The sequence below is a fragment of the Scyliorhinus canicula genome, chromosome 14 (genome assembly GCF_902713615.1).
Source record: "Scyliorhinus canicula chromosome 14, sScyCan1.1, whole genome shotgun sequence".
In the NCBI taxonomy this organism is placed as follows: Eukaryota; Metazoa; Chordata; class Chondrichthyes; order Carcharhiniformes; family Scyliorhinidae; genus Scyliorhinus; species Scyliorhinus canicula.
In genome coordinates, this window is record NC_052159.1 from 22,141,433 (window position 1) to 22,168,033 (window position 26,601).

General features: G+C 47.8%; 1 protein-coding gene across 1 annotated transcript in view; it reads left to right on the plus strand.

Annotated features, from left to right (window-relative positions):
- oca2 (oculocutaneous albinism II) overlaps positions 1-26,601 on the plus strand; it is a 559,961-nt gene that overhangs the window by 174,262 nt on the left and 359,098 nt on the right. Inside the window, exons 7-9 of the mRNA XM_038818856.1 lie at positions 13,241-13,404; positions 14,327-14,406; positions 21,761-21,914. Of these exons, the coding sequence (XP_038674784.1) occupies positions 13,241-13,404; positions 14,327-14,406; positions 21,761-21,914 (398 nt within the window). The remainder of the gene's footprint in view (positions 1-13,240; positions 13,405-14,326; positions 14,407-21,760; positions 21,915-26,601) is intronic.

Consider the following 26,601-nt stretch of genomic DNA (forward strand, 5'->3'; position numbering starts at 1 on the left):
AAAACTGCACACAATATTCTAGTGTGGCCTCACCATGGCCCTGTATAATTAAAGCAACACATCCCTGTTCCTGTACTCGGAACCTCTGGCAATGAAAGCCAACATGCTATTAGCCTTCTTTACCGCCTGCATGCTTACCTTCAGCGACTGGTGCACAAGGACACCCAGGTCCCGCTGCACACCCCCCTCTCCCAATTTACAGCCATTCAGGTAGTAATCTGCCTTCCTGTTTTTGCTTCCAAAATGAATAACCTCACATTTATCCAAGTAAACCACGGCTTTTATTAACAGACCTATCAGCTGCTTTCAGAGATTTGTGTGCACCCATTTTAAAATGGTACCATTTCATTGCCGTTCCACATTCTTCCTTTACATCACTCTGCCTTTTTGATCACTGCACACTTTTCTGCATTAGATTTAATCTGCCAAATATCTGTCCATTTTATCAGACTGTCAGTGTCCTTCTGAGGTCTGTTACTCTCACCCTCATTGCTTACTACATTTCTGAATTTAGCGTTATCTGCAAACGCCACTATATACATCTGACCTCTCACCTTTCTGTCTCTTAGCCAATCTTGTATCCATGCTGTCACTGTCCCTTTAGTCCAATGGGCATTAATTCTGCTGACCGCTGATTTCAGATAAAGGACAAAGTTTTGGGCTGGGATTTCCAGCAACACCCCCCACCCGTTGCGGTTGTCCAGCGGCAGAGGCAGCTTGCCATTGGCCGCTGGCGGAATCTTCCGGTCCTGCTGGAATCAATGGGCATTTGCGTTGCTCCCTGCCGTGCCGCTGGGGAACTCGCCATGGAAGAGTCACCTTCTTTGGGGTCAGAAGGTCCCGTTGGGGTGTGGTGAGGGGAGAGGGGTGGAAAATCCCGCCCTTGTAGTTTTTTTGCTGACCGTTCAAGCAAGTCGTATTTTATCAACACCTTTTAAAAATCTATTTCCACAACATTGAGCACACCAGCTTCACCTATCCTGTCTGTTAATTGAACGAATCAATGGTAACCTGAGACCCTAATGCTTGACAATGAAGGTTCATCATTGTTGGACTGATCTTCAGAGCTGAGACTGTACATTAAAGTGTTAGCACCAGAAATACATGATGTTAATGTAAGGAGGATGTAACACCACCTGAGTGAGTAACGGAGATCTGGAGGAAGGAAAAGTTCCAATCTTGTGCAGACATCCGAATATGTATATAGTAACTGTAAGTATAATGATGGCTTCAACTAACTATAGCATTGAGCAGATTACATTGGGAAAATAGACAAGACCTGAAGAACCCCATCTAGATCCCGATAACAAGGCAAAATAGGGTAATAGCACACAACGAGTAGAAAAAAATTCCAAGAAATAGCTACAGACCCGGAAAGACGATGAGCGGAATTCTCTGACCCAGCACCGCGTTGGAGAATCAGCGCGGTGCCGCGCATCTCACGCCACTCCGCCCCGAAGCCAGGACGCAATTCTCCGCAGATCCAAGAAATCCTGGGTGGGATTCTCCCATCGGGCGGCTAAGTGTCGACGCCGGTGTAAAAACGGGAATGTTTTACTCTGGCCTCAGCGCCCGTTCCGGGACGCCATTCTCCGGCCCACAGGGGGCTAGCACGGCGTTGGAGCAGCCCACGGTGCTCCAGCTGTCGATCACGGCATGAACCCGGCACTGCGGGGTCCGTGCATGCGCAGTGGCCTTCTTCCCCGCGCCGGCCCCGATGCCAAATGGTGCAGGGCTACAGGAGCTGGCGCGGAGGAAAAGAGGCCAGGGCGCAGAGAGGCCGGCCCGCCGATTGGTGGGCCCCGATCGCGGGCCAGGCCACTACGGAGGTCCCCCCCCCCCGGGGTCGGACCCCACCTCCCCCCCCCCCCCCCACAGGCCGCCCCCGGACCCTTCAATGCCGAGGTCCCGCTGGCTCAGGGGATGTTTGAATGGCGCTGGTGGGACTTTTTGAGATGGCCGCTCGGCCCATCCGGGTTTGCAATTCATTCGGCCTGCTACCGATGGCGAGTTCTGAATCACGGTCAAAATCGGCGAGCACATCATTAACCCTAATTTGCATTAATTTCAATCTCATTAGTGGAATTGAAGTCAAATGCAGCAGCCTCTCTGGAGTTAATGATTCCTGCGAGAGTTGTTTATTACTTCTTTTTAAAAAGGTGAAGCTGACTCAATGGCAACGGAGAGGAATTGAGGAAGTGAGTAGCCACCTTCCGGCATGCAGCTCAAGGGCACCGGAGTGTCTGTCCCAGTGCCCAAAGGGAGGGATCAGAGGGTCAGCTTTGGTCGGGTGAAATGAAATGAAATGAAAATCGCTTATTGTCACGAGTAGGCTTCAATGAAGTTACTGTGAAAAGCCCCTGTTCCAAGTCAGAGATTTCCCCCTGGGCTGGGAGGAACGAGGGGCTTTGCGCCTGGGTCACCGGTCCAGGGACAATGCCACGACACCACCACCTCCCTATACATCGGTCACTACTCAACACCCACTGGCTACTGAGGAAGCTGCAGGTGGGAAAACAAGCACAGCAAAGAAGAAGCAGAAGATAACACAAGCACAGCAGCACATTGACTAATATCTCCAGATAACAAAATACTGGCAGGATGGCTTGTAATAGGGAGGTCAAGGCTACTGCTCTACAGACATGTGGGTTCCAATCCCACCATGGAAGCTAGTGCAATTTAAATTAAATTAATAATCTGGAATTAAAAGCTAGTCAGTAATAGTGACCAAACCGTTGCCGATTGTTGAAAAAACTTATCTGGTTCACTAATGCCCTTTTGTGGAGGAAATCTGTCATCTGTACCCTGTGTGGCCTGTATGTGACTCCAGACACAGAAATGTGTTGAGTCTGAACTATCCTCTGAAATAGCCTTGCAAATCACACAGTTCAAGGGCAATTAAGGATGGTTAACAAATGCCAGTAATGCCCACATCCCAACAAAAGATCCATATTCGCTGAGAACATAACAACTGTATTTTGTGCATTTCTGGCACCTTACACATTTTTGATTTTAATCGCTCCACTACTGATGGCCACGTCTACAGTGCCAAGGTCCTAAACTCTGGAATTGTACTCGCCCTCTCTCTCGCACTCTCTCCTCCTCCTTTAAGGCACATCTACCTTTATGACCAAGCTTTTGATCACCTCATTTAATATCTGGTTAAGTGGCTCAGTGTCAATATTTATTTGACGAGGTTTCAGTGAAGTGCCTCGGGATGTTTTATTACATTATAGGCACTGTGAAAGTTGTTGTAAGATATCAACAAGGAGGCTTCCTGTCAGCCAGTACGTACTGCAACAGCCAACTCTATTATTGTTTGGCAATTGCACTGCCCAATAATGAGTCCAATAAAAATGCTGACTGCCTAATGTATTAAAATTGGTTCATAATTTTTGTTGGCCTGGCACAGGAGACGCGATATCCCATATTAATTAATGTTAGGAGTTCAAGCTGCTCCCGTATTGATCTTCATTTATTTTGGATTCCTGGACCCTGCCAGTTCAGCTGTTATATTTGGGTTTGCCCCACAGAACATAAATTCAACACAATAACATTTAGAGAGCTGACTCAGTTGCTTCTGCAATTGTCACTGGAAAGGAGGTCATGAAAGGATTATCAACCTGTAAGGCTGGTTCTCTTTGTCTTTCTAAATTTGCTGCCTGATCCTCTGAGTGTCGACCCTCACACGTGAATGTAGAGGACCCCATGACACTACACGAATGAACAGAAGTGCCCCGGTGCGCTGACCGATATTTATCCCTCAGTGAATCCAACATGAATATTTCTACAAGGCTGGTCATGTCTATCACCCACTGGCTGGCAGGAGATTTATCCGCGTTTTTAATGAAGTAAAGATCTCCATAATCTGCCTGTTTATTCCTCTCCCCCGTGCCTGTGAAACCTGCTACTGTGAATATGTTGTATGTACCAAACCAGCTGAAAGTCAGTGAAACCTGGCAGCAACAGGAGGTGGTTATTTTTCAATGCTATTCAAAGTGGATGCCAACATTCTGTGACTGGTGCCATCCAGACCTATATGTAGCCTGGGAAAGAAAGAACCTGCATTTAGATAGCGCCTTTTTCTGCTGTCCGCATTCTCCAAAGTGCTTAACGTTCAGAGACTGGCAATTCTGTCATGGGTGACCCACCTCCTGTCTCCCCAAAATATTTCTTATCTACAAGGCATAAGTCGGGGGGGTGATGGAATATTTTCCGCTTGTCCGGATGTGTGCAGCTCCAAGAGCACTCGACAAGCTCAGCACAGTCCACGACAAAGCAATGTCCTTGACTGGCACCCCATCCACCGGTTTGAACATTCACCCCCTTCAGCAAGATGCACTGCAGCAACTCTCCAAGGCTTCAGTGACATCTTCCAAATCCACAACCTCTATTGGCCCAGAAGACCAGATGCATTGGAATATCTCCACCTCCAAGTTCCCCACCAAGTCTCACACTGTCCATATTTGGAAATATAACAGTGTTCCGTTATCGTCACTAGGTCACAATCCTGAACGCACTGTGGGAGTCACCCAGCCACTCCGACTGCAGGGGTTCATGTAGGCAGCTCAACGCCACCTGCTCAAGGGAAATTAGGGCTGGGTAACAAATTTCTGGACTTGCCACATTCAAATAAAATAAATTTGCCTTTTACATGTTGTCGCCGTTGTTAAGCAGTTGAACAGGGTAGTCAGTATCCCACAGATAGCAAAGGTGATGCACTGCTTTCGGTGATGACTCTTTCCCAGTAGTCCAAATCTTCCTGCCCTTCTTCAAATAGGATTTCAGTAGGCGGACAAGACTTCAGAATAGAACATAGAACATACAGTGCAGAAGAAGGTCATTCGGCCCATTGAGTCCGCACTGACCCACTTAAGCCCTCACTTCCACCCTATCCCCCAAACCCAATAACCCCACCTAACCATTTTGGTCACGAAGGGCAATTCATCATGGCCAATTCACCTAACCTGCACGTCTTTGGACTGTGGGAGGAAACTGGAGCACCCAGAGGAAACCCACTCAGACACGGGGAGAACATGCAGACCCGCACAGACTGTGACCCAGCGGGGAATCGAACCTGGGACCTTGGCGCTGTGAATAACATCTGAGCAACAGAGTAGAGAATTTCTACTTACCTCCCAGATGCAAACTTGGCATTAAAGAAATTGCTCCATTTTCCTTACAGCTTGGAACTCGAGCAGTTTCTATAATGGGTGACTGATCCATCCATAATGGCAGTATCACATGTTGTCAACAGTTTGAAAATCAACCTGAGTATTTCTGACACCTAGGAATTGATTTCATTTCAGAGTGGAGTCTCCAGCGTGAAACTGCTGCGGTGAGTTGATATCCGAACTTCTCTAGCCTGTCCGCACACTGAAGTCCTTCATTCATTCTGCTAGATTTCCTCCGGTAAATGCTGCGAGCCTGGCTAAATCAGGGATCCTCTTTCGAATAAACTCTCCAGCGACTGGGATGACATTTTAGATGCAATCGCATGAAAATGCCCTGAAGCAACCTCCGGAATCATTGAACTTCATTGAAGCCTATTTGTGACAATAAGCGATTACTTTTTGTCATCAAACCTGCCGACAAAGGGGGTGCTGTTGTCGTCAACGCAAAGGACTCAGCTTTGTACCCTTACGTCCCCATCTCAATGAATTCCGGGCTCGACATGATGTTGAGCTCTTCTTTCGTTGCCTTCATCTCCGTGCCCACTTCTTTGGGCAAGAATCCCAACCCCCCGTTCCACTGATCCTTTCATGTGCCTCCAACATTCTGCCTCCAAATGGACCCCCCGCCGGGACAATGACCGTCCCTTGATCTTTTCATTGAGAACTGTTGACGGGACATTGGCCGTCTTAATTTTTCTGCCCCCCTCACCCATTCCAACCTCTCTCCTCTCTGCTCTTCACTCCGTCAGATCTAACCCCGACTTTGTCAGCAAACCTGCCGACAAAGGGGGTGCTGTTGTCGTCATACCAAGCCTGGCCGGAATCATGTCTCCGACAGCTTCATCAAGCCCTACATGATGGCAGCTGAGGATCCTTTTGTCTGGGACTGGAAAGAGATGTGTCCCAACTGCTCCCGGCTGGCCTCTGCTGGTGGGCATGAGCAGGAACTGGCGGGAGCCAGCCAGGCAGAGATGATAAAGAGGTTGGGGCCTTCACTGCATCTCTTGACCAGACTTGCCCGTAGGTACCTGTGGCTCTTGACTATTTTCAATAGAGCATGTAGCAGGGGAGGCAGTGACGTAGTGGTATTGTCACTGGATTAGTAATCCAGAGGCTCAAGGTCATGTTCTGGGGAGATGGGTTCGAATCCCACCATGGTAGATGGTGAAATTTGAATTCAATGAAATTTTTATTGATTTCAATAAAAATCAGGAATTGAAAGTTTAATAATGAACCATGGAACCGTTGTGGATTGTTGTTAAAAACCCTTCAGGATCACTAATATCCATTTTGTTTAGGGAAGGAAATCTGCCACCTTTACCTGGTCTGGCCTATATGTGACTCCACACCCAAAGCAATGTGGTTGATATTGTTAAATGCACTCGGGATGGGTAATAAATGATGGCCCAGCCAGCGATGTCCACATCCCATGAACAAATAAAAATCAAGTATAGTGGTCAAGGTGCTGATCCGACCAATGATGGAAAAGGACCTTGGAGCATCAGTTAGCTTCCCTGATTTCTCACTACATTAGGATTGAACCTCTGCACTGTTTCCTTAGCGCAAATATTGAGAGAGCGAGAGAGAGAATGCAAGCACATGGATTTCATAGGCGTATAAAAGAAAATGGGGCTGTGCTTTCTATTTGGGCATGGTCGTTGGTGCTCACAGCTGTTTATATTAGGACTCAAGGGTGCTGTGAATGATTAGAATGTGAGGAGATATCATTCGCTTATTACAAACCTGTTGGACTTTAACCTGGTGTTGTAAGACTTCTTACTGTGCTCACCCCAGTCCAACGCCCGGCATCTGCACATCATTATTACTATTGACTGAACCTTCATTGATATATTTACGAACAGGCTTGTGACACATAAGCAAGCTGTTTATGATGGATGAAAAAAAATCTGGTGATAAAGAACACAACTTCCCACTTTCATTTGTGCTACTATCTTCTAAATTTATCTTTGCTCCCATTGTGAGATGGCACCTCGAACAGCTGGTTTTCTTCCACACGCTCGTTGGGGGCTTGGTGTTGTGCATGCATCAGATAATGTGCCATTCATTTGAATTACAGAAATGAAAGCAAAATTGCCAAGTAGCCATTATATGAAGGATGTGAGCTCTTCATGCATTTGTCCAAGGGCACCCATTAATAAAGTGTACTTCACTCCAAACTGTTGCCAAATTATTTTATGGCCCACAGATGCTTTTCTGGCTCCATTTATTTTGCTATAAATTTATATGAGTCTGGGACATCTTCCAATCTGACGGACCGAAATAGCCTCCTGATTGCTGTAAATTTGGTGAGTTGAAGTTACTATTGACGTTTCTGATTATGCACTGTGCCTGTTATTCCAATAAATTAGATAACCAGCCAGACGGAATGGTGTGTGCTACATTTGAAGCAATTGTGAGTTCATTCCCGAAAGACTGCATTAGAAAGATATCAGGTGAAAATAATATGTACCTGCATTTTTGCCCATTGATCTAAATCAGCGCTGAAAGGATATGTTTGCATAAAAGCAGTAAAAATGGATGAAGGTTTGTCGGGCTAATGATGGGGGGGGGGGGGGGGGGGTAGGGGCAGGTATCCATTTGTCTTGATGAAATAACACCCTTGACAAAAGGCGGTCTTTTGTTTCCTAAGTTAGAAATTTGTCGGGGTTTTTGCACATTTGTAAAATGGCCTTAATCTTTGGGAGCTGTTTTAAAACTGGATTGTATCATAGTGACCTGAAGGAATGCGTAAATTTATTGTGACATCTTTAGGCTTCGAAAGCTTCCGTAGTTCAACAAGTGAGATTTCAAAGACCCAGTGGCTCACCCGTATTTGTTACTTGCACACCATTTATTATTTGAAGGTTTCTCTCACTGCTGGCCAGAGACCATCGCTAAAGATGATAACTCCTCACTAAAGATGATGACCCATTGCTAAAGATGTCAACCCATCGCTAAAAATGATAACTTATCGCTAAAGATGATAACTCATCGCTAAAGATGATAACCCATCGCTAAAAATGATAACTTATCGCTAAAGATGATAACCCATCGCTAAAGATGATAACCCATCGCTAAAGATGATAACCCATCGCTAAAGATAACTCTTCATTAAAGATGTCAACCCATCGCTAAAGATGATAACCCATCGCTAAAGATGATAACCCATCGCTAAAGATGATAACTCATCGCTAAAGATAACTCTTCATTAAAGATGTCAACCCATCGCTAAAGATGATAACCCATTGCTAAAGATGTTAACCCATCGCTAAAGATGATAACCCATTGCTAAAGATGTTAACCCATCGCTAAAGAGGTTAACCCATCGCTAAAGAGGTTAACCCATCGCTAAAGAGGTTAACCTATCGCTAAAGATGTTAACCCATCGCTAAAGAGGTTAACCCATCGCTAAAGAGGCTAACCCATCGCTAAAGAGGTTAACCCATCGCTAAAGATGATAACCCATTGCTAAAGATGATAACCCATCGCTAAAGATGATAACCCATCGCTAAAGATGTTAACCCATCGCTAAAGAGGTTAACCCATCGCTAAAGAAGTTAACCTATCGCTAAAGAAGTTAACCCATCGCTAAAGATGATAACCCATTGCTAAAGAGGTTAACCCATTGCTAAAGAGGTTAACCCATCGCTAAAGAGGTTAACCCATCGCTAAAGAGGTTAACCCATCGCTAAAGAGGTTAACCCATTGCTAAAGATGTTAACCCATCGCTAAAGAGGTTAACCCATCGCTAAAGAGGTTAACCCAACGCTAAAGAGGTTAACCCATCGCTAAAGATGATAACCCATCGCTAAAGATGATAACCCATCGCTAAAGATGGTTTTCAAACTTCCTGAAACAAAATGACAAATTATATTTTTCAAAGCCCAATTTGCCTTGTTGCTGCTGAATTTCTCAACAGTTTTCACCTTGCCCTGGTGAAGTCTATCATCTGGCCATGACTTTATCCTCAAGCACCAGGCTTTATGTTCTTCTTCAGTGTGAATTACTTTGAAATAAAGCCTTGGGAGCGATCAAATGATAAACAAAACAGAGTCTGTTCTGTGTGGGATCAGAGGGTTATTCCTGGCGCTTGTCGTGGTGGGAATGACCCTGCTATTTATCGGCATTCGTTTTTGGGGGGCCTGAGTGGGGAATGCCCCGCCGAGGGCGATCTCAGTCACATTTCCTGCACTGAGGAGCTCCGCTTGTCAGTGCAGGGAATGTTCGGAACGGCTCCCCGATTTCTTGCCCTCCCAATGCCCAGCTCATCTGTTCTGGGAGTCCAAGAGCCCCTCCTTCCCCCCACACCCCACCTGATATGGCAGGGAACACCTGGACTCGATCCCTGGCATGGGGAAAATGCCACCTGGGCACCTTGGCACTGCCACCTGGATGCCCTGGCAGTGCCAGGTGCGAACCTGCCCAGAGGCCAACCACCCAGGGGCCATTGACCAACTGGGAGATCCCCTGTTTGTGGGCACCAGTGTTAAATGGCACCCGGCTGGGGTCTCCTCAGTAGATCCTGGGAGCTGGTTAGATCTGGCGTTGGCAGACCTCGGCAAGTCTGGGTCCCGCCCATTGTGGGCAGGATCCAGATCGTGACATCTCGCGAGGTGTAACGACGTCGGGGAAACCTGGTAGAGGCCTCCTGTGGGATCTACCGGCTGTATCACGACTGTCTTGTCTTAAGATTCACAATCCCAGTAATTGCTGAGTGGCATAGCAGGGTTATCGTGCCTCTGACTGTTCGGACTTTTTCCTGTTTAAAAATACAACTTGGGAATGAAGCAATTTGACTGCTTTGCAAAATGCTTACACAATACCTCTGGAAAATAGCAGCGATTGAGGACAATTACAGTGAATGCTGTGGAACCCGTTATGTTTTTAACAAAAATATGTAACTGGTTGCACTATACACATATCATTAACTGTATTATAAAAACCTCTCCTTTCTTCACAGTTACAAATCATCATGCTTTACTCACTGAATGGTCGACAGTTTAAAGGGTGTTAGCCAGTAATAAAGTAATGGGGGAGACTTCACATCATTAGGGATAGCCATTTATCTGTGTGCTATTTTTAACCGGTTGGTTAATACATTCAGATGAACCTTTACTGCTTGCAGTTTTAATATAAGTAGGTTAATGACTTCATTAAAATAGTTAGCAGAGGAATTTCAACTGAACGCACCAGTATGCACAAATACATTTTTATCCTTTAAGAGCTGAACTTTTCCAATCGATTGTGGTCCGTGTCCTGAAACCATTCCTGCTTTATCGCTGCTGACTTGAAAAGCAATGTGATCACTATTTTCGCTATATCAGTTAATAAGAAGTGTTATTGGGGTTCGATGTCACAACATCGGCATAAAACTGGTTCTAGTCTCCATGTATTCTTCCAGTTCAATTGGTATTGGAGCTCTGGAGAGTAATTCTCCGGGACGATTCAGATTGTGATGTTTCACTATTAGTGGAAGATGCCTGTTGGACTCTACCACCAGTAATTATCTGGTATGAGAATATGATAAGAATCAAGGATGAGTAAAATATATTTGGCTCCACTATAACAGTTGCTGTGTTTTGGACGCCCAAAGAATCTGTAGTCCTGAGATTCTGGGGTCCCTGCCCCAACCAATGGAAGTGCAGTGGAGTGGGATGGCCGACCTGCAGCCTACAATGTAGATCCTGTTAATATCAAATGTTAATAAATGATGGGGAAATCCAGCAGCTTGTCTTTTACCTTCAGCAAGTATATTCTGTATACCGCTCAGCAGAGATACAAACTCCTTATGGTTCCCCTACACCAAATGTTCCAGCGGTGTTCATTTATACTCTTTTGCAGCTTGAGCCAATAATCGCCACCTGTCTTCCATAAGGCAATTAGTTTCACAATGTAATTTTCAAAGCATTGACTTGTTGATACATTGGCAGACTATGTCCTATATTGTAAAGATGTGATCATGCGACTGCATGGGTGAATCAGATATGCCACCCCGTTAACCATTAAGAAATCCCAGCCATTCAGGTCAGGAATCCTGAGGACCAGGAAGGGTTGTAAACAAAATAATCCGCTTTTACAGCCATTCGCATAAACCAACTACCCATTTTTTTAAAGAAAGGTAATCAATTACAGAGCAGTTGAATTACTTTTATTCTTCAGGTTTGGGGTCTTTCAGGAGGTCTGCAACATTCTAGCTCCCAGCTGGCTTGAGCTCCCATGGAAATTAGGAGAATGTAACGGACATAATTCCGCCCCCCCCCCCACCGGAAATGTAGATAGGGTGATTGGGTGGATTTGAACTCGAAGTTAAGCCATAATCTTATTGAATTATGGATCAAGTACAATGAGGTTATATGATCTTCTCCATGCTCCTATTACTTACATTGAAATTATTTTTTAAAGTTTCAGCGCAGCGTCTGCAAGATAAAAGACCCATTTCGTTCAGCGTAGATGATGGAACAGCAGTGGGCAGCACGGTAGCACAGTGGTTAGAACTGTTGCTTCATAGCACCAGGGCCTTAGGTTCGATCCCCGGCTTGGGTCACTGTCTGCAGGGTCTACATGTTCTCCCTGTGTCTGTGTGGGTTTCCTCCAGGTTCACCGGTTTCTGCCCACGAGTCCCGAAAGACGTGCTGTTAGGTAATTTGGACATTCTGAATTCTCCCTACGTATACCTGAACAGGTGCTGGAATGTGGAGATTAGGGGCTTTGCACAGTAACTTCACTGCAGTGTTAATATAAGCCTACTTGTGACAAAAAAGATTATTAGTGTTCTATGCTGGAAATTGTACATACATTATGTAAGCATGGACTGCACAATACAAATTAAGCTCAGAGGGCCTGGACATCAATATGAAGCACATACCCATTTTTTAGGAGAGGATGATACATTCAAGTCAAACTTCACTCAAGATATTAAGTGCTGCAATAGGTCAGTTAGTGGAGAGATGTAATTGTTTCTAATTGTGAAATACGGCTTGAAATGTTGTTTCTGTGGAGCCGTTTGATTTTGGTTTGGCTCTCCGTTTGAACTTAGCGGAAATAATGGATCAAAAACGTTTGGTTGAGAAGTTTTCAGGTTTGTATTTTCAATAATCTTTGGGATGGCAGGGCGGGGTCGAACAGTTGGGGGCGGTTGTTGGGTAAGCGCCATATCAGTGGGCAGATTGTGCAATTGGCAAATCTAATTATAAATGTAACCAAAAATCACAGGAAATGGATTACATACAAATGTTTCAGGTAGCGGTGGACACATTCAAAATGTGTCGAATCTAATAGAGAACCATTCAGATGGGACGTTTCCATGTTATAGATGACTTGGAGAGATGATGGCACAATGGTAATGTCACTGGGTGAGCAATCCAGAAGCCTAGGATGTCTTTCTGGAGACATGTGTTCAACACCCCCCCCACCCTCCCCACCCCCCCAGGGCAGATGGTAGAATTTAATTCCAAATAATGGGAGGGGTTCTCTGATCACCCGCCTAGTGTTTCTTGGTGGCACGCTAGTGGCGGGATTCTCTTTTTCCGCCCCTTGTCAATGGGATTTCCCATTGAAGCCGCCCCGGAAATCCCACGGGCGAGGACCGTCATATTTTTGCGAGCCAAAGCTCTTAATGGATATGGAGCAAAGGCGGGTACATGGATCGCAGATCAATAACGATCTCACTGAATGGTGGAACTATCCTGGGGAACTAAAAGGCCTACTCCTGTTCCTATATTCCTATTTACCTCTACAGCCTACTCACCCTGATATCTTTTGTTTTGTGTGGGAAAAAAAGTTAGATATAATACAAAACAAAAAAACAGTACTTGCTGGTTGAATGCATCCAAAAGAAAATTATTTAGCAGCTTAATTTCCATGGACAAAGCTTGGATTCTTGGCTAGAAATGCTGTGTAGCCAAAATCTTGGTGGATGCGCCATGATGTCGCTAGACTTGGTGTCCTGAACAATCCTCACCCCATTTTGAATTAAACCGGCGGTTATTAAGGTTATATTTTTGTTGCTGTTCTCCTCTTATTTTCCAACAATGCCTGTTACGGTCCTTGATCAGAACCCTTTCCAGTTTTAAACCTCACCAACTTTGGAGATAATGTTCTTCTCAAGCTAGAAATCGCTGGGCCTTTTGCGGAAGATCAAATTCACCGGAATACCGAGGAGTACATCAACATTCAAGTTGAACAGGTTGGGGGCGGTGGTGAGAGGAGGAGGCGTCGTCAACAGCTACCAGTACGTTGAAAAATGAATTGCATTTCCCTCTGGGCACTGGGGTGCCTGTATTCCCAGCTGGCCCTGTTATTCACTGGTTTGTTGGACACTTAACAGTTCCGACAATGCATTGGATTGCAAACACTGACCAACAAGATTGCATTCGTCACTGTGCAATGAGGTTCCAGCCCTCCCAGGGTAACTGAAGTACAATTCAAGTCAAAAGAAATTGCAGATGATAGAATAACAATAACAGCAATCTTTCATCAGCAGATCACCTTTGTGGCTTCCCCTCTCATCCCACTGCAATTTACTGAAAATTTACTGTGCTTTGAAAAGGTGTCAGAAACCCTATCCCTCAGCCTCTGGTGATGCAGTTATTGATTTGGGCCTGAGGAAGTCCATGAGGGTGTACTCAGTAGCTACCCTGGGATATCCAGGGCAAGATTGGTGGCCAGCCAAGTGGGGTTGTTGGCAATGGGGGAGAAGGAGCAAGGAAGGAGTGTGTGACACATATCAAAACCTATGCCGTTTCATTCTGTGGGACAATGTAATTATCATCACATGTTTTTTCCCATTGCTTTAAAACTATTCAATGCACCTCATGCCCTGACATTTTCCATTGAGTTTCCATTTGGTCCTGCCAAATAATGGGCGTGTTTCTCCGGTCCACCAGCTGTGTTTTCCTGGGTGGCGCGCTCCCGCCAGCAGTGGGATTCTCCATTCCAGCCACCTGCCAAAGGAATTTCCTATTGTGGCCACCCCACGCCACCGGGAAACCCGCGGGCATGGGTGCACTGCTGGGACAACGGAGAATCCAGCCTAATATTTGGGAGGGGTAAGTGCAAACAATTCCCGACATTGGTTCATGTTGGTAGAACATTTGCATGGTCAGAAATTCAGATTTAAATCATGTTGATTCTCTATTTTATGCTTTTCACAGTTCGTGCACAATTGGACCATTCCTTTAAACCCACAAAGGAATCAACTCCTCAAGACGAAGATCTTTGAGATGACCAGCAGGTAACTATTTCACTGAGCTTGTCATGACTTTAGTTGTCTTTTTTAGCTGGGGGTCCAGTCAAAAGTGAGCCCAAGAGTAAGTAAGAGTAAGTGTAGAGTGTTTGTCTGGGCTTCCCAAAAAATACCCCAGACTGTTAGCTGCCGCATTACGTTCCTTTCTCCACCATGATCAACGGACACCTTCCCTTCTTCAACTTACCCTTTCTCCGGGTGAGGTCGGCCTCTGGACTGCGGCTAATGTGGGTGCCGATCTTCTACCCATGACCCCCTGGGTGAATAGCAGTGAAGACTTGTCTTTATGTTGCACTTTTCCTGACTCCCAGACTTCTCAAAGTGAAGGATATTTGAAGTGTAGAAGAGGAAAGAGGCTAATTACTGTGTGGGGGGAGGGGCGATTAGTCTTTGTGTGTGTGGGAGGGGGGGGGGGGGGGGGGGGGGAGAGGGGTTGAGCCAATTACTGTATGTTTGTGGTGGGAGGGGAGGGGCTGGCTGACTTCTGTGTGCAGCGGGGAGAAGGATGGGGGAACAGGGAAAATCTTCACTGAGTCTTCTATCACGGGAACTTAGAGAGACTGGTTGAAACCTACATGAGTACATATAATGTTTTTACAAAGTACTTTAAAACCAAAGATTTTCATATTTATGTGATGTGTATGTCGATCTATACTGAAGATCACTATCCTGCTTGGCTACTGTTTTGTTTTTGTTGGGGTCAATTTTCAACTGTTAGTCTGGTGTCACGTTGGAAAATAGTTTGGGAAGCGCTACTTTATGATCTAAAAATGGGATGTGCATGATGGTACTGAGACCTTCTCTCACAATGGACGGGTTCTCCCTGTCAGCAGGACATTTGAACTCTGGAAGAGCCCAATCCAGCCCTGAATGGGACATTGGAATTTGTAGTGATATATGAGGAGCTATTGTATGACTTTAGACACCAGGACTAAAGGGGCAACAACCAGTGGGCACTGATTTCAGCTGAATGCCAAAAGAGCCCAGGGGTGACATGAGGGAAAATACGGGGCGGGATTCTCTCAGCCCAGGCCGGACCGGAAATCGCCGGGCTGGGCGCGAAGTGTGCGATGCCACCCAAACGCCGGTCCTCCGATTCTCCAGAGAGCGGAGAATCAGTGCCATTGGCGCCGGCACGGTTGGCGCGGCACCAGTCAGGGGCGATTCTCTGTCCGGGATGGGCTGAGCGGCCGTAAAAAAAAATCCGAGTCCCGCCTGCATCATCCATGTATGGTCTTACCCGGCGGGTTCTCGGCGTGCATCCATCCGGGGAGGCCTGGTGAGGAGCGGAGGGGGGGTTCGATCCCGGGGCGGCCTCCGCTGTGGCCTGGCCCGCGATCAGGGCCTACCGATCGGCGGGCCGGCTTTTCGGGCTGGGTGTCTCTTTTGCTCCGTGCCGGCCCCTGTAGCCCTACGCCATGTTGTATTGGGACTGGCGCGGAGAAGGGAGCCACTGCGCATATGCGCAATCGCGCCAGTCGTACTGCGCATGCGCGCATTGCCGCCGGTTGTACTGCGCATGCGCAGACCCGCGGCGCCCATCTGTATCGGTAGATGGAGCGGCATGGGTCGCTCCAGTGCTGTGCTGGCCACCTGTAGGGGTCAGAATCGCTGCTCCTGGGGGCATGTTGACACCATCGTGAAACGCGACGCCGTTTACGACGTCGTCAACACTTAGCCTCAGGATCAGAGAATCCCGCCCAGGATTTCTACGCAGTGTGTTGCTAGGGTCTGGAATGTGCTGCCTGAGAGTGTGGTTGAGACAGATTCAATAGTGGCATTCAAAAGGGAATTGGATAAGCAGCTGAAGAGAGAGAAATATTGCAGGGCTACTGGGAAAGGACGGGAGAATGGGACCATCTGAGTTGTTCCTGCTGAGAACTGACACGGACACAAGGGGATGCAACATTTCTGTGATTTTAATTCTGCCTCTGCACCTTGATTCAATTGCCCCTCCCCACCCCAGTTAAGCTAATGACAAAACCTGTACCTGCCTGTCCATTTGCAATGCCATGGAGATCGAGAGTAATATATATGTTAAAAAATTCTGTCCTGAATACCCTTCTGATTTTCCTCCTGTGCCATTCTCCTGATTTAATTAATTACTGACAGGAGTTTAGTGATGGATTGAATTTGCAGCTGTGCTGTTTGTAGATCATCAATTGTTTTATGAAGTCTAAGAGTTTCAGTTGATGTTTTCAAAGTGTTTTGGCTCAATCACACATGGCAATCTGGACGGTTAATTTGTACAACATTAATAGAGCCAAACTTGAAAGGAAATGTGTTAAAAAATTGTTTCATGCGATGTGGGTGCCGCATCTCACTCTCATTACACTGCAATCCGTGTGGTCCATGGATACATCCACAGTGTTATTTGGAAAGGAGTATTGGATTTTGACTCAGCGACAGTAAGGGATGGCAGTATATTTCCAAATCACAGAATCGCATGGCGCAGAAGAGGCCCTTTGGCCCATTGAGTCTGCAGCGACATGTGAAAAACACCAGACCTGCACATAGAAGTTACAGTGCAGAAGGAGGCCATTCGGCCCATCAAGTCTGCACCGGCTCTTGGAAAGAGCACCCTACCAAAGCCCACACCCCCACCCTATCCCCATAACCCAGTAACCCCACCCAACACTATGAGCAATTTTGGACACTAAGGGCAATTTAGCATGGCCAATCCACCTAACCTGCACATCTTTGGACTGTGGGAGGAAACCGGAGCACACACAGGGGAGGATGTGCAGACTCCGCACAGACAGTGACCCAAACCGGGAATCGAACCTGGGACCCTGGAGCTGTGAAGCAATTGTGCTAACCACTATGCTACCGTGCTGCCCTATCTACCTAATCCCATTCACCAGCACTTGGTCCACAGCTTTGAATGTTGTGATGCGCCAAGTGCTCATCAGGGTGGTTTGTAACATGGAGGAGAACTTGCAAGTGGGTGTGTTCCCATGCATCTGCTGTCCTTGTCCTTCGAGCTGGTAGAGGCTGCGGGTTTGGAAGATGCTTCCAAAGGAGCCTTGGTGTATTGCTGCAGTACATTTTGGAGACGGTACACACCTCTGCCACTGTGTGCCGGTGATGGAGGGAGAGAATGCTTAAAGTGGTGGATGGGGTGCCAATCAAGCAGGCTGCTTTTTCCTGAATGGCGCTGCGCTTCTTTAGTGTTGTTGGAACTGCACTCGTCCAGACAAGTGGAGACTTTTACATTTACATAGAATTTACAGTGCAGAAGGAGGCCATTCGGCCTATCGAGTCTGCACCGGCTCTTGGAAAGAGCATCCTACCCAAGGTCAACACCTCCACCCTATCCCTATAACCCAGTAACCCCACCCAACACTAAGGGCAATTTTGGACACTAAGGGCAATTTAGCATGGCCAATCCACCTAACCTGCACATCTTTTGGACTGTGGGAGGAAACCGGAGCACCCGGAGGAAACCCACGCACACACGGGGAGGATGTGCAGACTCCGCACAGACAGTGACCCAAGCCGGAATCGAACCTGGGACCCTGGAGCTGTGAAGCGATTGTGCTATCCCCAATGCTACCATCACACTCCTGACTTGTCCTTTGTAGATGGTGGAAAAGCTTTGGGGAGGTGAGTTACTCTCTGTGGAATTCCAAGCCTTTGATTTACTTTTGCAGCCACAGTATTCATATGGCTAGTCCAGTTCAGGTTCTGGTCAATTGCAACCCCCAGGATGTTGATAGTAGAGGATTCACTGCACTGGTTGCATGCCACTGATAGTATGTTTTAAAAATATACTCCAGGATAAAGACCTGACTGAGCAGTGTGATGGAGGGTGCTGTTACAGAGAGGAAATACTTGCATTTATGTTGTGCCTTTCGTAACCTCAGGATATCCCAAAGCCACTTGACAGCAGCTTGCAAAAGCCAGTCCCCGTGCTCAACAGTCGAGGTGACCAAATTTCCAGCCCACAATATTTCGAAAGCCTTTTCAGTCTATAGGCCATCTATGGTGTATGTGAGTAGGGCAAGAAATCAGATTGAAGAATCCTTACTGAGGCATGCAGAGTCTATACCAGGAAATACCTGTTGGAATATATAATAATGAACTATCTACAGATGGCAAAATAAAGAGAGGGAATGAAATAAGGGAGAGAGATGAAAGGGACAGGAAAAGTTTTTTAAAAATATCCAGCAATTGAGCTTTGAAGGAATGAGGCAACACATTTGTGAAATTCAATTTTCAGCAGCAAAGAGATTGGGCGGGATTCTCCGACCCCCCGCTGGGTCGGAGAATCGCCGGGGGCCGGCGTCAATCCCGCCCCCTCCGTGTCCGAATTCTCTGGCACCGGAGATTCGGCGGGGGCGGGAATCGCTCCGCGCCGGTCGGCGTGCCCCCCCCCGGCGATTCTCCGGCCCGCAATGGGCCGAAGTCCCGCCGCTGTCATGCTTCTCCCGCCGGCATGGATCAATCCACCTACCTTACCGGTGGGACCAGGCGGCGCAGGCGGGCCCCGGGGTCCTGGGGGGGGCGCGGGGCGATCTGGCCCCGGGGGGTTCCCCCACGGTGGCCTGGCCCGCGATCAGGGCCCACTGATTGGTGGGCGGGCCTGTGCCCTGGGGACACTCTTTTCCTTCCGCCTTCACCATAGACTTCACCATGGCGGAGGCGGAAGTGACCCCCTCCCCAGCGCATGCGCGGGGATAAAGGCAGCAGCCGCTGACGCTCCGACGCATGCGCGGACTTCCGCCGGCCGGCGAAGTCCCTTCGGCCCCGGCTGCCGTGGTGCCAAAGGCCTTCCACGCCAGCCGGCGGAGCGCCAACCGCCCCGGCGCGGTCCTAGCCCCTCAATGTTAGGGCTTGGCCCCTAAAGGTGCGGAGACCTCCGCACCTTTGGGGCGGCCCGACGCCGGAGTGGTTCACACCACTCCATTACGCTGGGACCCCCCGCCCCGCCGGGTAGGGTAGAATCCCGGCCATTGCTTAGCAGTGATTGAGAATTAGCCAACTGTTAAAAATTTACTTACACCCGCATTGATAAACTTGAACTTAATTTAACTGCTTAACTTCCATAACTAAAAGACAAAATAAGATCCGCAGTATTTTAAATATAAGAAGGAAATAAAGATGCTGGACAGAGGAACTCAAGACATTAATAGGAGCATTATATTATTAATCTAACCAACATCTACAAAAGTAGAGTGCCTTTATACAAGTACCAAATGCTAAATTCCCTGCCACCATTTTCTCATTGGATTCTCTTCAAAGTTAAAAGGGAAGGTTGCTAAAAGTCTAACTGCAACGCCGATAGGGCTAGATTTTGTGATCAGCATCAGTGATGTGATCACTGCTGACATTAAAAACAGTTGTCCACAAAGACATAGCAATGTTAGTAGCATGGATTTCCCCTTTCCCGACGGCAATTCAATCAGGTGCCAAGTCAAAGGATCAAGCGGCGAAGCTTCGAGCAGCAATGGGGTCAGTACACAGCCAATCACTTAGACGTATGCACACTGACAGCAAACCAGGAGGTTAAAAGCACTGAATCCCATCACTTTTAATTTGCATTTTCAAATAGCGAAATGAATGGTTATGATTAGATTAAGATAGAAGCTAAAATATTATAAACAAACTTTAAAAAGAAATTTCAAATAGACTTTTTTTTTACTGCAGCAGAGAATTTTGACATTACACAAAGGTAAAATGACCTTTTCTGGGCCAATGATGTGTTTAGCTGTGATTGTGAGGTTGATACAACATTGAAAATCCAGTTACGGCCCATTTAACAAAATGTAACATTTTCGAAGCTTTTTGCAGCTCGACCAGCAGTGCAGAAGAGGACGTTTTCGTCAGTTCACTGATTGCTTAGGGATTTTATGGCAGGGATGTGCAGAATCACTGACAGCAACGTTGGATTTTCTCATTATTTTGCTTGTGTGTAGACCCAAGTTGTTGTCTGTCGCAGTAATGATGGTGACGGCTGACAGTTTCACGCTCATTATCATTGCAAAATCTAGGTCATTATATTGCTTCTAAGATCCCCGACTATCAGCAGTAATTCTTCTTTCCCTTGACCCCTGCGCAGGTGTGCCAAAATGTGCACCAAATTAGGTCTGATGGGCAGTTTCTGGTGCTGAGGATATCTTCTGCTCTGCTGCACCCAAGCTAAGCCCAGACAGCACCAGGAGTGGGGAATTGGGGCTAAATTCCTTAATCAACTCATCCATGTCTTGTTATCTCTAGACTTGGCTATTCCTAGCTGGCCTCCCATCCTCAGTCCCACATAAACTTTACCAAATCTGAAACTTCCAAGATATAGGTGTTCCTCCAATTCTGGCATCATGCACATCTCTGATTTTAATCAACCCACCAGCATTGGTGACCATACCTTCAACTACCTGGACCTGGCTGGGCAGCATGGTGGCACAGTGGTTAGCACTGCTGACGCACAGTACCAGGGACGCGGGTTCAATTCCGGCCTTGTGTGTCAGTGTGGAGTTTGCACGTTCTCCCCTTGTTTGCGTGGGTTTCCTCCGGGTTCTCCGGTTTCCTCCACAGTCCAAAGATGTGCAAGTTAGGTGGATTGGCCATGCTTAAATTGCCCCTTAATGTCCAAAAGGTTAGGTGGGGTTCCTGGGTTACAGGGATAGGATGGGGGCCTGACCCTAGGTAGGGTGCTCTTTCAAAGGGCTGGTACAGACTTGATGGGCTGAATGGCTGTACGGATTCTGATTCTATGACCTTGTGTACTCTGGTGCAACTTTTAGTCACCTGTCCTAATATCACCTCAGTTCTGATCATGACCTGAAATGTTAACTCTATTTCTCTCTCCACAGATGCTGCTAGACTTGCTGTCAATTTTCAGCATTTTATGACTGTATATCCAATTTCACCTTTCTTGGCTTGGAGTCAAATTGTGTTTCTGTGAAGGGGCTTTGGGTGGTCTTGTGACACAGCGGGTAGCGTCTCTACCTGTGGGCCAGAAGCTCCGGGTTGAAGTCCCCCTTCATGACCTGATATGCCATGGAAGGAGCGTTCATAACATGGCCGAACAGCTGGATTGTTAGCCTGTAAATGCTAATGACAAGTGGTAAATACGGGAGAGTTTCCTGGTCAACCATCCTGCAGAAGGCAATGGCAAGCCGCTGCTGTAATTTTCCAAGCATAACCATGGGCCAATCCAATGGAAATGCACCGTCGCCAATGCCTTCTTGGGGCATGGCTCCTGGAAGAGAAAAGGGCTTTGGGTCCATTTGTTAAGTTTCAAGTGCTATATTGTTGTTATTAACCATTGGTGACTGCATCGGGGCTTGTTACACGAAGTACCACAAATATCGTTGACCAGAATATTGCACTTCTTTTCCAGCAATGAAATTGGCATAAGTATACAGGCCTTCCTCAAGAACAATGAAATGGTTCCGCTCTCTATTCGTCACCAGTATCTCTATGCAAATGTTGAGACTCAAGTTGCGATTGCATCCGTCATTTTGGCTGGAGTCTATGCACTTATTATATTTGAGGTAAGTTCTTCCCGATCATCAACTGACCAAAGTATTACATTCTGTTCCATGTTAGAGTGTGCATGATATCGTGCGAAGTTAACTTCAATCTAATAACAATTCTATTCATACTGAAGGAATGCCAATGTCCTGATTTAATTATATAACTGATCAAAATCCCTGTTACCGTGACACATCTACCCACTAATGGGGCAGCGCGGTAGCACAAGTGGATAGCACTGTGGCTTCACAGCGCCAGGGTCCCAGGCTCGATTCCCCGCTGGGTCACTGTCTGTGCGGAGTCTGCACGTCCTCCCCATGTCTGCGTGGGTTTCCTCCGGGTGCTCCGGTTTCCTCCCACAGTCCAAAGACGTGCAGGTTAGGTGGATTGGCCATGCTAAATTGCCCTTAGTGTCCAAAAAGGTTAGGAGGGGTTATAGGGTTACAGGGATAGGGTGGAAGTGAGGGCCTAATGTGGGTCGGTGCAGACTCGATGGGCCGAATGGCCTCCTTCTGCACTGTATATTCTATAAACCATGACTGGTTTAGCACACTGGGCTAAATCGCTGGCTTTTAAGGCAGGCCAGCAGCACGGTTCAATTCCTGTACCAGCCTTCCCGAACAGGCGCCGGAATGTGGCGACTAGGGGCTTTTTACAGTAACTTCATTGAAGCCTACTTGTGGCAATAAGCGATTTTCATTTCATTTAGGGGCTAGTTTAGCACACTGGGCTAAATCACTGGCTTTTAAAGCAGACCAAGGCAGGCCAGCAGCACGGTTCAATTCCCGTACCGGCCTCCCCGAACAGGTGCCGGAATGTGGCGACTAGGGGCTTCTCACAGTAACTTCATTGAAGCCTACTTGTGAAAATAAGCGATTTTCATTTTCATTCATTTCATTTCATGTTCCAATATTGAAAATCTAATCCTAATCTTTCCCGGTTCATACATAAAACAGTGGAACATGCAGCTGAATGGCCTCAGTTCTATGTATGATAAAGTCAGTCTGTGGTATTCTACCGGCTCATTCTCGGCTCGGACAGTACGCAAGACTAGCTATTTGTACTGGAGAGGTGAACGAGTGAATCGGTGCTTCATCCACATGGACAGATGTTTGTGCCTCCACATGTGCTGCCCTGCTGTTTGACAAGCGAAGATTTTCGACGGGACAAGGAAAAGCTGTGACTCAGGAGGGAGCATTTTACTGTGCAAAGAAAGGCTGGAGTGGATCTATCTCTTGGAGATGATCCCAGTAACCCAACTGCCTACAGTCAGCGTTCTGAGCAGCTGAGTAAAGTAGAGTGCCATTTGGCTTGTCTCAAACATTCTGGAAATTCAGCTCCAAATCTGAGATATAACAGGTTTTTACTGAATTACAGAGCTACAAAATTACTTTGTCTGCATGCTGCAAGTGGCAATGTATAATGTCGCTGAACTATACAGAACATTTATTACACCCGTCTGTACGTATCTGAATATAATGTGATCTCACATCCACGAGGATCCATTCTGATGTGGACAATTTTTGGAGATGACAGTAAAATATTTAGATGTGAAAGATTTATGGAGCACTCTCGCTTTAAGCTGCTTTGCGGTAGATCTTGGCTGGAATTCTCCGGCTGGAGGGATCCCCCTTTCCCTCCAGTCGCGCAGCCCTGTCCACGGGTTTTCCAATGGCGAGGGGTGGCTTCAGTGGGAAATCCCATTAACAAGTGACGGGAGTACAGAATCCCATCGGCAGCGAACGGCGTGCCGCTGAGAAACATGGGGCGAAATTCTCCCAAAACGGGAGAAATCGTAAAACTGCCGTAAAACCCGGGCGGGTTTTACGGCAGCGCGCCCCTTCCCGACGGGGGACCGATTCTGGTCCCCCGTCGGGGCTAGCAGCCCGACGTCGGAGGCTCCGACAAGTCGGGCTTAACGAAAATCGTTAAGCCCGCTTGCCGGAGTTAGCGCCGGCTGACGCGTCATATGACGTCAGCCGCGCATGCGCAGGTGGGAAGACTCCACCCGCGCATGCGCGGGTGACGTCATCGCATTTTTGCGCGAAACCCGCGCATGCGCGGGCCGGGTTGCCCCTCAGCCGCCCCGCGTATTGATACTGCGGGGCGGCGGAAGGACAAATAGTGCGCGGGCATCGGGCCCGCTGCCCGCGATCGGTGCCCACCGATCGCGGGCCCATGGCACCCTTGGCACGGCCGTGGTACTGCCGTGCCAATCGGTGCCATGGTTATTTTTTGCGAGTTTGTCACGACGTTTTTACGAACGGCAGGACCAGGTGTGTTTGCCGTTCGTAAAAAGGTCGTAAAGGGCTGGGACTTCGGCCCTTCTAACAGCTGTGAATCGCTGCCGGCCGTAAAAAAACGGCGGCAGCGATTCGTGTCGGGATTTCGGCGGGGGGGGGGGGGGGGGGGGAGAATAGCGGGAGGGCGTCAAAAAAGTCGGGAAGGCCCTCCCGCTATTCTCCCACCCGTCGTGGGGGGCGGAGAATTTTGCCCATGGAGCTGGGGAACGGAGAATCCCGCACCCCGATATTGCATGATAACGTAAGGTGGTAGCAAACTGTGAGCCAACCTTGCATTACTCCCAATGTCAATTTCAATTGGGGCAGATGTAAAAAGTGTTACTGACTCACTTTTACTTACATTACAGAACCACAGACAGTCAAGATCATCCCCTTAAGAAGCCTGTAGTGTCCACTTGGACAATATGGAACTGGGTGTACCTTCCTGACCTGTCTGAATCCCAAACTCCAATATTTCCCAAATGCCATTGTTCTGGACATGAGTTGCGTACACCTAAACCACAAAGTGAGACTGGAAGACGTCATAAACAACGAGCTGATGGGCGCGATTCAACGGTCACACTGTGGTGGAAAAGCAGCTCGCCATGGCACAGCGTGGGCGATGAAAGCCGCGAGACCCCGCTCCTGGGATCTACCTGGCTCACCACATCTCGCAAGATCCAACGCGATCTCGCGAAGCGGTGCAATGTAAATCCTGCCCGTTGTGACGTGATCACGTTTTGTCAAATCTGCATATTAGAGCGAGACAGCTAGCCTCACTCTAATTCCCGCGGTATCTGAGGCTTTGGGATTCATCCCCTCCGCCTCAGAGACCTCGGGCGAGCGCCGTTCAGCGCCGATCCCCACAAAGGGAAGCCAGTTGGAAAGGCACATGGAAATCTCCCAGAGGATATGAGGCCCCCAGCGACATGCCCCGTTAGGCAGGTTGGTGCCCTGGCACTGCTGGTGCCACCTGGGCTCCCTGGCAGTGCCAGCCAGGCTGCCTCACTGTGGCAGCCTGGCAGTCTAACCTGGGTTCCAGCTTGGCACTGCCATGGTGACCAGCTGGCACTGCAAGCTTACATGGGCACTGCCAGGGCACCAAGCTGGCATTCTTGCGCATGCGCATGATCGAGCTGGGGGTGCCTGGTGTAGGTGATGGGGGGGAGGCAGGAGGGAGGTGGGGGGAGTGCGTTTGGGCTGGGGAGGTTGCAGATCATTTTGGGGGCCTTGGAGGTCGCGACACCATTTTTAAATGGCGTTCCGATCTCTTGCTACATTGGAGAGTTCCGGTGAGCGGAGCTCCCCACTGTACAAAAGAAGCTGTTTGAGGTCATGGCTGAGTGTTCCCTGTAGAGAGGCTAGTTTAGCACAGTGGGCTAAACAGCTGGCGTGTAATGCAGAAGAGGCCAGTAGTGCGGGTTCACTTCCTTATTGGCATCGCCGAACAGGTGCTGGAATGTGGTGAGTAGGGGCTTTTCACAGTAACTTCATTGAAGCCTACTCGTGACAATAAGCGATTATTATTATTATTGTTATTGAGACCCCTTATCCAACGCTTGTTGCGTTAAATAGCCATCTGTTTCTCGGCACTGCGAGCACTGGGAAACACGCGGCTAAACGCGCTCCCTTTTGGGAGAATCACGGCCATTATTTCTGGAATACACTGATAATTAGCAGTTTTTTTTATTCACTTGTTCATGGGATGTGGGCTTCGCAGGCTAGACCAGCATTTATTGTTTATCTCTAATTGCCCTTACGTAGGTGGTGGTGAGCTGCCTTCTTGAACGGCTGTAATCCATGTGGCGCAGGTATACACAGCAATGTGGTTGACTCTTGTCCTCTGAAACGGCCTAGCAAGCCACCTAGTTGTATTTAATCGCTACAGAAGCATGAAAAAGGAGTGAAACCGGCGGGACCACCCGGAATCAACCCAGGCACCATAAACGATAATTGCAAACCCAGTCCTGTCAAAGTCCTCCTTACTAACATCTGGGGGCCTGCGTCAAAGTTGGGTGAGCTGTCTCACAGACTAGTCATGACAGCCTGACATAGTGACACTCATAAATCATACCTTACAGACAATGTCCCGAACACCATTATCACCGTTCCTGGGTATGTCCTGTCTCACCAGCAGGACAGACCAAGCAGAGGTGGCGGCAACTGTGGTATATAGTCGGGCGGGAGTTGCCCTGGGAATTCTCAACATCGACTCTGGGCCACATGAAGCCTCATGGCGTCAGATTAAACATGGGCACGGAAACTTGCTGATCACCACATAGCAGCCACCATCAGCTGATGAGTCCGTACTCCTCATGTTGAACACTACTTGGAGGAAGCACTGAGGGTGGCAAGGGAACAGGATATACTCTGGGTGGGGGACTTCAATGTCCATCACCAAGAGTGGCTCGGTAGTAATTCCACA